The sequence below is a fragment of the Amphiprion ocellaris genome, chromosome 17 (assembly GCF_022539595.1).
Source record: "Amphiprion ocellaris isolate individual 3 ecotype Okinawa chromosome 17, ASM2253959v1, whole genome shotgun sequence".
Classification (NCBI taxonomy): domain Eukaryota; kingdom Metazoa; phylum Chordata; class Actinopteri; family Pomacentridae; genus Amphiprion; species Amphiprion ocellaris.
The window spans coordinates 33460072-33470875 of record NC_072782.1 but is presented as its reverse complement, the minus strand read 5'-3'; the positions used below and the strand labels follow the sequence as shown (position 1 = coordinate 33470875).

The following is a 10804-nucleotide window of genomic DNA, read 5'->3' as shown; positions in this document are numbered from 1 at the left end:
CAGAATAGAGGACGACAGCTTTAACTAGTGATCTGTCAGACATTCACTCGTTATTTGAACCGTTCTCAGCAGAAACATTAATCAGTGTTAACAGAACCTGGAGAAGAAACCTGCACATCAGAAAAAATTTAATCCTGCATCAAACAACTAAAATGAGAAGTTTGCTGTATCCTGCTGTGGCTGAATGAACTCCTCTGTTCAAGGTTTCATTTCAAGGTTCTCTGTTGGAGTCTGTAGAACTTTTGCTCCATGTCTGGAGTCTTTGGGTTACAGTGAGAAGAAGTTTCCTTGTTGCTGCTGTTGGGATGGTGACCCTGTTTCACCGCCAGGACTTCAATAAAGTGGACAGTTAGAAGTGAAAGAGCTTCAGCTGCTCAGAGCAGCGGCTCAGGTTCCTCCTCTAATTATCCAATCAGCAGGCGGCTCCAGGTGTTCAGCAGCTTTATCATCCTCAGGTGAGGCGGCAGTCTGCAGCAGCTTCCAGCCGCTCTTCGGTGCTTCCCGGCGGGCAGAGAGCAGCGCAGTGGACCGGAGCATGTCGGCGGCTCCCGGGCTGACGATGGCCTGGGTTTGGCCCGCTTTGGTGCTTCTAGCCCGGCTCACCACGGCAGAGGAACCGCGTCGGGACGCATACGGAGCTTTGGCCGGCTCCGAGGCGCTGATCTCGGACTCTGAGCCGCCGATGGAGACCCGCAGCGGGGGAGGCTTCCTGCCGGTGCTGGTGTGGAAGTTTGTGAAAGGTAAAAATGCTGCTGCTTGAGGTGAGCTCAGGTAAGAGAGGGCGTGATAAACAGCAGGTGTAAGTGAGCAGAGAGCAGAGCTTGGAGGGAAATGTGGCCACATGTTGAAAGTGTAAAAAGTGAACATTTGTGTTGCAGATGCTGCAGATGCATCAGATTTGGGCCGACCGCAGTTTCTCTGCAGCGACACGTCACTCTCTGTTCGCTTGTCGCTCATCCGACACTCTGACCTGCATCTGCAAGGTGAGTCTGATTGATCCACCTGCTGCTGCTGCACCGCCTCACTCCACAGAGGCTCTGGAAGCTTTCTGCTTCATCTCAGTGTTCAGCCTCTGATGCTCTTTGTGGTCCCCATGATGCCTCACCTGCAGACAGGTAACAGGGAGGGTAAAAAGGAAGTGAGGGGAGCTGCTCCCTCTGCTGACTGAACTGCATGATTACAAGGTAGAAGTTGAGCCTGATTCAGATCAAACTTCAGCTTCAGACATGATCTGGATGGGTCAGGTTGGCATCATGTTGCTGACTGCATCATCTTAATATTGACTGAGCCCAAATTTGACTTCAGGGTTTAAATGTGTTCAAATACACAACTGTAGCTGAAATAAAAGTTAATCAGACTAAAGTGTTGATTGGATGAATTTCTTAAAAGCTACTTTATCAAGAAAATGAAGTCAAGAACCCTTTGATTCCTGTTTCAATGAGATAATAGTAGTTGGAAGATGTGAACTGTGAGGAATCAGCTTCAGGTTGTTTCTGCTAAAAATGCAGTAAATAAAATGGCTTTGTTTGAGAGAAGGAACTAATTCCCTGAACTCAGTGTAGTTTGTTGGTTGAACATAATTTCATTAGAAGTTTTGGTAGCTCCAGGATAAAGGCAGCTGTTGGGTTGATGCTTCTTGGTGAGTCTAAACATATTTTAAGAGCACTGAAGCCTGGTGCAGCTCCGTCAGTGGATCCACCTGTTACCTTTGTCAGACAGACTCACCTGGAAAGTCTCCGTCTGAGATCATGTGACTTCTAACCTGTTGGTTCTGATGGTGTCTCTGCAGATGGGAAGAGGTTGGCGTGGCTGCAGCAGGGATGTGATGGTTCTATTGGGACCGTGGGGCCGTGGCTGCTGCTGAAGCTGCCTTACACCAGCTGCCATGTGACATCACAGGTAAATCTCTGGGTGCTGAGTTTGTCACCGAGTTTCTACTCAGTGGAACAAGACTGGAGACCAAAGGCACCAGAAACGGTGGAACTCCTGGATGTTCTCCAGCTAATGACAAACTGTTGCCTGGTGACAACTTGGTCTGTTCCACAGGTTTCAAATGGAACGTGGTTCCACCAGTTGAAGCTGCGTTACTTCGACCACCTGCTGCGGGAGAACATGACGGCTGTGGTCGCCTGTGAGGATCCTGCAACGTGGACCCTGCCGGCGGTGAGCTGCAGGAGCACAGAAGTGGCTGTGAAACTGCCTCAGGGAAGCAGACTGCAGAAGGTGAAGGCTCTGGGGAAAGATGTGGTGGTTGGGAGGGTGCAGACCACCACTACTCCAGAGCCAGTGTTGGTGCAGATCTCTACACCGGCAGACAAGGTAAGGATGGAGTGATCCACCATCCAGTTTGTCATAGTTGGGTGGAGAACTAATGGCTGAATGTTGTGCAGGACTCCATGTTTGAAGTGATCTATTTGGACTCGGCTGGGGAGATGTCCACGATGCTGGTGGCTTGTTTCAGTGCAGCCAGAGGAGATGGGCGGGATCGTCGGCGCAGAGCTCTGCAACACCAGAACCAGTGGGACTGGGGGGTGAATCCTCACAGTTCGTTCAGTGTAGAACCCACACAGGGGACTGAGGAGGCTGAAATGATGGGAACTGTGGAACCTCCATGTGAGGACGATGGCTTGGCAGCTGTAACAGTGGCAACTGCAATTACACAAGTGGCATATGACTACACTAAATATCTTGACGTTTTGAATAACCAGTTTTCTGATCTATCCGACAGCCAATATTTTGATGCATTAACTCATGGAGATGAGAGTGTAGTAGTACCCACCGACGAACCTTGTGATGATGAAACAGCCACCCTGTGTGATCAAGCAGTCACTGCATGTCAGACTACCATGCCCACCACAAAAAGCTTTGTCTCCACAGTGACACCTTGTGATGAGCTGACCACAACATTGATGTTGACGAAACCCACAATGAAACTGTCGAGGCCCCCCACGAGGCCCCCCACGAGGCGCCAAAAGCCGCCGAGGCCCCCCACGAGGCGCCAAAAGCCGCCGAGGCCCCCCACGAGGCGCCAAAAGCCGCCGAGGCGCCCCACGAGGCGCCAAAAGCCGCCGAGGCGCCCCACGAGGCGCCCAAAGCCGCCGAGGCGCCCCACGAGGCGCCCAAAGCCGCCGAGGCGCCCCACGAGGCGCCAAAAGCCGCCGAGGCGCCCCACGAGGCGCCAAAAGCCGCCGAGGCGCCAAAAGCCGCCGAGGCGCCCCACGAGGCGCCAAAAGCCGCCGAGGCGCCCCACAAGGCACCCCACGAGGCGCCAAAAGCCGCCGAGGCGCCCCACGAGGCCCCCGACGAGGCCCCAAAAACCACCGAGGCGGCCATTCAGGCCCGGCAGCAGGCGGCCATTCAGGCCCGGCAGCAGGCGGCCATTCAGGCCCGGCAGCAGGCGGCCATTCAGGCCCGGCAGCAGGCGGCCATTCAGGCCCGGCAGCAGGCCCGGCAGCAGGCGGCCATTCAGGCCCGGCAGCAGGCCCGGCAGCAGGCGGCCATTCAGGCCCGGCAGCAGGCGGCCATTCAGGCCCGGCAGCAGGCCCGGCAGCAGGCGGCCATTCAGGCCCGGCAGCAGGCCCGGCAGCAGGCGGCCATTCAGGCCCGGCAGCAGGCGGCCATTCAGGCCCGGCAGCAGGCCCGGCAGCAGGCGGCCATTCAGGCCCGGCAGCAGGCGGCCATTCAGGCCCGGCAGGAGGCGCCAATTCAGGCGTGGCAGCAGGCCCGGCAGGAGGCGCCCATTCAGGCGTGGCACCAGGCGGCCCAGGCCCACCAGGCCTCGGCCCCCCAAGCCCACACGGCACCCCCGGCCCACCACGCCCCCTGGCCCCCAGCCCACCAGGCCCACCACACCCCCTGGGCCCCGGCCCACCAGGTGGCCCCGGCCCACCAAGCGCCCCCGGCCCACCAGGCGCCCCAGGCCCCGGCCCACCAAGCGCCCCAGGCCAACAAAGCAGCCCCAGCCCACCAGGCACCCCAGGCCCACCAAGCGGCCCCAGCCCACCAAGCGCCCCAGGCCTACCAAGCGGCCCCGGCCCACGAGACGTCCCATGCCCCGGCCCACCAGGCGTCCCAGGCCCCGGCCCACCAAGCGCCCTAGGCCCACCAAGCGCCCTAGGCCCACCAGGTGGCCCCGGCCCACCAGGCATCAAAGGCCCGGTCCCACCAAGCGGCCCCGGCCCACCAGGCATCCAAGGCCCGGTCCCACCAAGCGGCCCCGGCCCACCAGGCATCCAAGGCCCCGTCCCACCAAGCGACCACGGCCCACCAAGCGACCCAGGCCCCGGCCCACCAAGCGGCCCCGGCCCACCAGGCACCCCAGGCCCCGGCCCACCAAGCGCCCCAGGCCCACCAGGCATCCCCGGCCCACCAGGCATCCCAGACCCCGGCCCACCAAGCGCCCCAGGCCCACTAGGCATCCCAGGCCCACCAGGCATCCCCGGCCCACCAAGCGCCCCAGGCCCACCAAGTGGCCCCGGCCCACCAGGCATCCCAAGCCCCGGCCCACAAAGCGCCCCAGGCCCACCAAGCACACCAGGCCCACCAGGCATCCCAGGCCCCGGCCCACCAGGCGGCCCAGGCCCACCAAGAGGCCCCGGCCCACCAAGCAGCCCCGGCCCACCAGGCATCCCAGGCCCCGTCCCACCAAGCGGCCCCGGCCCACCAGGCGCCCCAGGCCCACCAGGCATCCTAGACCCCGTCCCACCAAGCAGCCCCGGCCCACCAGGCGCCCAAGGCCCACCAGGCATCCCAGGCCCCGGCCCACGAAGCAGCCCCGGCCCACCAAGCGCCCCCGGCCCATAAAGCATCCCCGCCCCCGGCCCACCAGGCATCCCAGGCCCCGGCCCACCAGGTGGCCCCGGCCCACCAGGCATCCAAGGCCCCGTCCCACCAAGCGGCCCCGTCCCACCAAGCGCCCTAGGCCCACCAAGCGGCCGCGGCCCACCAGGAATCCCAGGCCTCAGCCCACCAAGCGCCCTAGGCCCACCAAGCGCCGCAGGCCCACCAAGCGGCCCCGGCCCACCAAGCGGCCCTGGCCCACCAGGCATCCCAGGCCCCGGCCCACCAAGCGCCCCCGGCCCACAAAGCGCCCCCGGCCCACAAAGCATCCCCGCCCCAGGCCCACCAAGCGCCCCCGGCCCACCAGGCATCCCAGGCCCCGACCCACCAGGTTGCCCCGGCCCACCAGGCATCCAAGGCCCCGTCCCACCAAGCGCCCCAGGCCCACTAAGCGGCCCCGTCCCACCAAGCGCCCCAGGCCCACCAAGCGGCCCCGGCCCACCAGGTGGCCCCGGCCCACCAGGCATCCAAGGCCCCGGCCCACCAAGCGCCCCAGGCCCACCAGGCGCCCCAGGCCCACCAAGAGGCCCAGGCCCCGGCCCACCAAGCACCCCAGGCCCACCAAGCGGCCCCGGCCCACCAAGCACCCCAGGCCCACCAAGAGGCCCTGGCCCACAAGGCATCCCAGGCCCTGGCCCACCAAGCGCCCCAGGCCCACCAAGAGGCCCAGGCCCCGTCCCACCAAGCGCCCCAGGCCCACCAAGCGGCCCCGGCCCACCAAGCACCCCAGGCCCACCAAGCGGCCCCGGCCCACAAGGCATCCCAGGCCCTGGCCCACCAAGCGCCCCAGGCCCACCAAGCGCCCCCGGCCCACAAAGCATCCCAGCCCCCGGCCCACCAAGCGGCCCCGGCCCACCAGGCATCCCAGGCCCCGGCCCACCAGGCATCCCAGGCCCCGGCCCACCAGGCATCCCAGGCCCCGGCCCACCAGGTGGCCCCGGCCCACCAAGCGGCCCCGGCCCACCAAGCGGCCCCGGCCCACCAAGCGGCCCCGGCCCACCAAGCGGCCCCGGCCCACCAAGCGGCCCCGGCCCACCAAGCGGCCCCGGCCCACCAGGCATCCCAGGCCCCGGCCCACCAAGCGCCCTAGGCCCACCAAGCGGCCGCGGCCCACCAGGAATCCCAGGCCTCAGCCCACCAAGCGCCCTAGGCCCACCAAGCGCCGCAGGCCCACCAAGCGGCCCCGGCCCACCAAGCGGCCCTGGCCCACCAGGCATCCCAGGCCCACCAAGCGCCCCCGGCCCACCAAGCGCCCCCGGCCCACAAAGCGCCCCCGGCCCACAAAGCATCCCCGCCCCAGGCCCACCAAGCGCCCCCGGCCCACCAGGCATCCAAGGCCCCGGCCCACCAAGCGCCCCAGGCCCACCAGGCGCCCCAGGCCCACCAAGAGGCCCAGGCCCCGGCCCACCAAGCGCCCCAGGCCCACCAAGCGGCCCCGGCCCACCAAGCACCCCAGGCCCACCAAGAGGCCCTGGCCCACAAGGCATCCCAGGCCCTGGCCCACCAAGCGCCCCAGGCCCACCAAGAGGCCCAGGCCCCGTCCCACCAAGCGGCCCCGGCCCACCAAGCACCCCAAGCCCACCAAGCGGCCCCGGCCCACAAGGCATCCCAGGCCCTGGCCCACCAAGCGCCCCAGGCCCACCAAGCGCCCCCGGCCCACAAAGCATCCCAGCCCCCGGCCCACCAAGCGGCCCCGGCCCACCAGGCATCCCAGGCCCCGGCCCACCAGGTGGCCCCGGCCCACCAAGCGGCCCCGGCCCACCAAGCGGCCCCGGCCCACCAGGCATCCCAGGCCCCGGCCCACCAAGCGCCCTCGGCCCACCAAGCGGCCCCGGCCCACCAGGAATCCCAGGCCTCGGCCCACCAAGCGCCCCCGGCCCACCAAGCGGCCCCGGCCCACCAGGCATCCCAGGCCCCGGCCCACCAAGCGCCCTAGGCCCACCAAGCGGCCCCGGCCCACCAGGAATCCCAGGCCTCGGCCCACCAAACGCCCCAGGCCCACCAAGCGTCCTCGGCCCACCAAGCGGCCCCGGCCCACCGAGCGCCCCAGGCCCACCAAGCGCCCCCGGCCCACCAGGCATCCCCGGCCCACCAAGCGGCCCCGGCCCACCAGGCATCCCAGGCCCCGGCCCACCAGGCATCCCAGGCCCCGGCCCACCAAGCGCCCCAGGCCCACCAGGCGGCCCCGGCCCACCAGGCGCCCCAGGCCCACCAAGCGGCCCCGGCCCACCAGGCATCCCAGGCCCCGGCCCCCCAGGCGCCCCAGGCCCACCAAGAGGCCCAGGCCCACCAAGCGGCCCCGGCCCACCAAGCACCCCAGGCCCACCAAGAGGCCCCGGCCCACAAGGCATCCCAGGCCCTGGCCCACCAAGCGCCCCAGGCCCACCAAGCGACCCCGGCCCACCAGGCATCCCAGGCCCCGGCCCACCAGGCGCCCCAGGCCCACCAAGAGGCCCAGGCCCCGTCCCACCAAGCACCCCAGGCCCACCAAGCGGCCCCGGCCCACAAGGCATCCCAGGCCCTGGCCCACCAAGCGCCCCAGGCCCACCAAGCGCCCCCGGCCCACAAAGCATCCCAGCCCCAGGCCCACCAAGCGGCCCCGGCCCACAAGGCATCCCAGGCCCTGGCCCACCAAGCGCCCCAGGCCCACAAAGCATCCCAGCCCCAGGCCCACCAAGCACCCCAGGCCCACCAAGCGGCCCCGGCCCACCAGGCATCCCAGGCCCACCAGGCATCCCAGGCCCCAGCCCACCAAGCGCCCCAGGCCCACCAAGCGGCCCCGGCCCACCGGGCATCCCAGGCCCCGGCCCACCAAGCGCCCTAGGCCCACCAAGCGGCCCCGGCCCACCAGGAATCCCAGGCCTCGGCCCACCAAGCGCCCCAGGCCCACCAAGCGGCCCCGGCCCACCAGGCATCCCAGACCCCGGCCCACCAAGCGCCCCCGGCCCACCAAGCGGCCCCGGCCCACCAGGCATCCCAGGCCCCGGCCCACCAAGCGCCCCAGGCCCACCAAGCAGCCCCGGCCCACCAGGCATCCCAGGCCCACCAAGCGGCCCAGGCCCACCAAGCGGCCCCGGCCCACCAGGCATCCCAGGCCCCGGCCCACCAAGCGCCCCAGGCCCACCAAGCGGCCCCGGCCTACCAAGCCCCCCAGGCCCACCAGGCATCCCAGGCCTCAGCCCACCAAGCGCCCCAGGCCCACCAAGCGGCCCCGGCCCACCAGGCATCCCAGGCCTCGGCCCACCAAGCGCCCCAGGCCCACCAAGCGGCCCCGGCCCACCAGGCATCCCAGACCCCGGCCCACCAGGCACCCCAGGCCCACCAAGCGGCCCCGGCCCACCAGGCATCCCAGGCCCCGGCCCACCAAGCGCCCCAGGCCCACCAAGCGGCTCTGGCCCACCAAGCGCCCCAGGCCCACCAAGCATCCCAGGCCCACCAAGCGGCCCCGGCCCACCAGGCATCCCAGGCCTCGGCCCACCAAGCGTCCTCGGCCCACCAAGCGTCCTCGGCCCACCAAGCGCCCCAGGCCCACCAAGCGGCCCCGGCCCACCAGGCATCCCAGACCCTGGCCCACCAAGCATCCCCGGCCCACCAGGCATCCCAGGCCCACCAGGCATCCCAGGCCCCAGCCCACCAAGCGCCCCAGGCCCACCAAGCGGCCCCGGCCCACCGGGCATCCCAGGCCCCGGCCCACCAAGCGCCCTAGGCCCACCAAGCGGCCCCGGCCCACCAGGAATCCCAGGCCTCGGCCCACCAAGCGCCCCAGGCCCACCAAGCGGCCCCGGCCCACCAGGCATCCCAGACCCCGGCCCACCAAGCGCCCCCGGCCCACCAAGCGGCCCCGGCCCACCAGGCATCCCAGGCCCCGGCCCACCAAGCGCCCCAGGCCCACCAAGCAGCCCCGGCCCACCAGGCATCCCAGGCCCACCAAGCGCCCCAGGCCCACCAAGCGCCCCAGGCCCACCAAGCGGCCCAGGCCCACCAAGCGGCCCCGGCCCACCAGGCATCCCAGGCCCCGGCCCACCAAGCGCCCCAGGCCCACCAAGCGGCCCCGGCCTACCAAGCCCCCCAGGCCCACCAGGCATCCCAGGCCTCAGCCCACCAAGCGCCCCAGGCCCACCAAGCGGCCCCGGCCCACCAGGCATCCCAGGCCTCGGCCCACCAAGCGCCCCAGGCCCACCAAGCGGCCCCGGCCCACCAGGCATCCCAGACCCCGGCCCACCAGGCACCCCAGGCCCACCAAGCGGCCCCGGCCCACCAGGCATCCCAGGCCCCGGCCCACCAAGCGCCCCAGGCCCACCAAGCGGCTCTGGCCCACCAAGCGCCCCAGGCCCACCAAGCATCCCAGGCCCACCAAGCGGCCCCGGCCCACCAGGCATCCCAGGCCTCGGCCCACCAAGCGTCCTCGGCCCACCAAGCGTCCTCGGCCCACCAAGCGCCCCAGGCCCACCAAGCGGCCCCGGCCCACCAGGCATCCCAGACCCTGGCCCACCAAGCATCCCCGGCCCACCAGGCATCCCAGGCCCCGGCCCACCAAGCGCCCCAGGCCCACCAAGCGGCCCCGGCCTACCAAGCGCCCCAGGCCCACCAGGCATCCCAGGCCTCAGCCCACCAAGCGCCCCAGGCCCACCAAGCGGCCCCGGCCCACCAGGCATCCCAGGCCTCAGCCCACCAAGCGCCCTAGGCCCACCAAGCGGCCCCGGCCCACCAGGAATCCCAGGCCTCGGCCCACCAAACGCCCCAGGCCCACCAAGCGTCCTCGGCCCACCAAGCGGCCCCGGCCCACCAGGCATCCCAGACCCCGGCCCACCGAGCGCCCCAGGCCCACCAGGCATCCCAGGCCCACCAAGCGGCCCCGGCCCACCAAGCGGCCCCGGCCCACCAGGCATCCCAGGCCCACCAAGCGACCCAGGCCCACCAAGCGGCCCCGGCCCACCAGGCATCCGAGGCCCCGGCCCACCAAGCGCTCCAGGCCCACCAAGCGGCCCCGCCCTACCAAGCGCCCCAGGCCCACCAGGCATCCCAGGCCTCAGCCCACCAAGCGCCCCAGGCCCACCAAGCGGCCCCGGCCCACCAGGCATCCCAGGCCTCAGCCCACCAAGCGGCCCTGGCCCACCAGGCATCCCAGGCCCCGGCCCACCAAGCGGCCCTGATTCCCATGGAGAGATGTTTCCTCAATTCCTCCCATCCAACAGTTCTATCTCCTATGTCTAATTGAAATAAATTATACTTTTGCATCAAACCCAGTTTATTTATTTAGAACTGTTTTAATGCAGTAGTCAAGAGCATAACTGCAACCACAAGGGAGTTCCAGCTAAGCAGAAGTCTTATCTTTAACAGTATTTAATTATGAGCCTTTCTTTACATGATTCATTTCTGCATCTGAACATAGAGCTGATGTGCCAAAAAGTTCCTGTTTTGTCTCGTCTGTACATAGGACATTTTCCCAGAAGCTTTGTGGCTTGTCAACATGCAGTTTAGTAAATTCCAGTCTGGCGTTTTTATGATTTGTTTTCAACAATGGTGTCCTCCTTAGTTGTCTCCCATGAAGTCCACTTTGGTTCAAACAATGATGGATGGTGTGATCTGACACTGATGTAGCTTGACCTTGGAGTTGACCTTTAATGTCTTTAGAGGTTGTTCTGGGCTCTTTTGTTACAATTCCTATTATCTGTCTCTTCCATTTGTCATCAGTTTTCCTCCTGTGGCCACATCCAGGGAGGTTGGCTACAGTCCCATGGATCTTACATTTCTGAATAATATGTGCAAGTGTAGTCACAGGAACATCAAGCTGCTTGGAGATGGTCTTCTAGCCTTTACCTTTAACATGCTGGTCTATAATTTTCTTTCTAATCTCCTGAGACAACTCTCTCCTTGGCTTCCTCTGGTCCATGTTTAGTGTGATACACACCATGTCACCAAACAGCACAGTGACTACTGTAACCCTATAAATAGGCCAACTGAC

General features: G+C 67.0%; 1 protein-coding gene across 1 annotated transcript; it reads left to right on the top strand.

The window, feature by feature from the left end:
* The first annotated feature begins 341 nt into the window (after positions 1–341).
* Positions 342–10081, top strand: LOC111586763 (mucin-2-like). Its single transcript, XM_055019072.1, has 6 exons — positions 342–740; positions 879–983; positions 1790–1899; positions 2047–2319; positions 2391–3874; positions 5771–10081. Exons 1-6 carry the CDS (start codon positions 536–538, stop codon positions 9990–9992), a joined length of 6399 nt encoding a protein of 2132 aa, XP_054875047.1. The 5' UTR covers positions 342–535; the 3' UTR covers positions 9993–10081.
* Positions 10082–10804: the final 723 nt, after the last annotated feature.

Bases quoted from the DNA above. Each gene is read 5' to 3' on its own strand.
- LOC111586763 (XM_055019072.1), top strand. From the start codon at position 536: ATGTCGGCGGCTCCCGGGCTGACGATGGCCTGGGTTTGGCCCGCTTTG. The intron at 741-878 runs GTAAAAATGCTG...TTTGTGTTGCAG, and splicing joins GGTGTGGAAGTTTGTGAAAG to ATGCTGCAGATGCATCAGAT. The intron at 3,875-5,770 runs GTGGCCCCGGCC...CCGGCCCACCAG, and splicing joins CCTGGGCCCCGGCCCACCAG to GTGGCCCCGGCCCACCAAGC.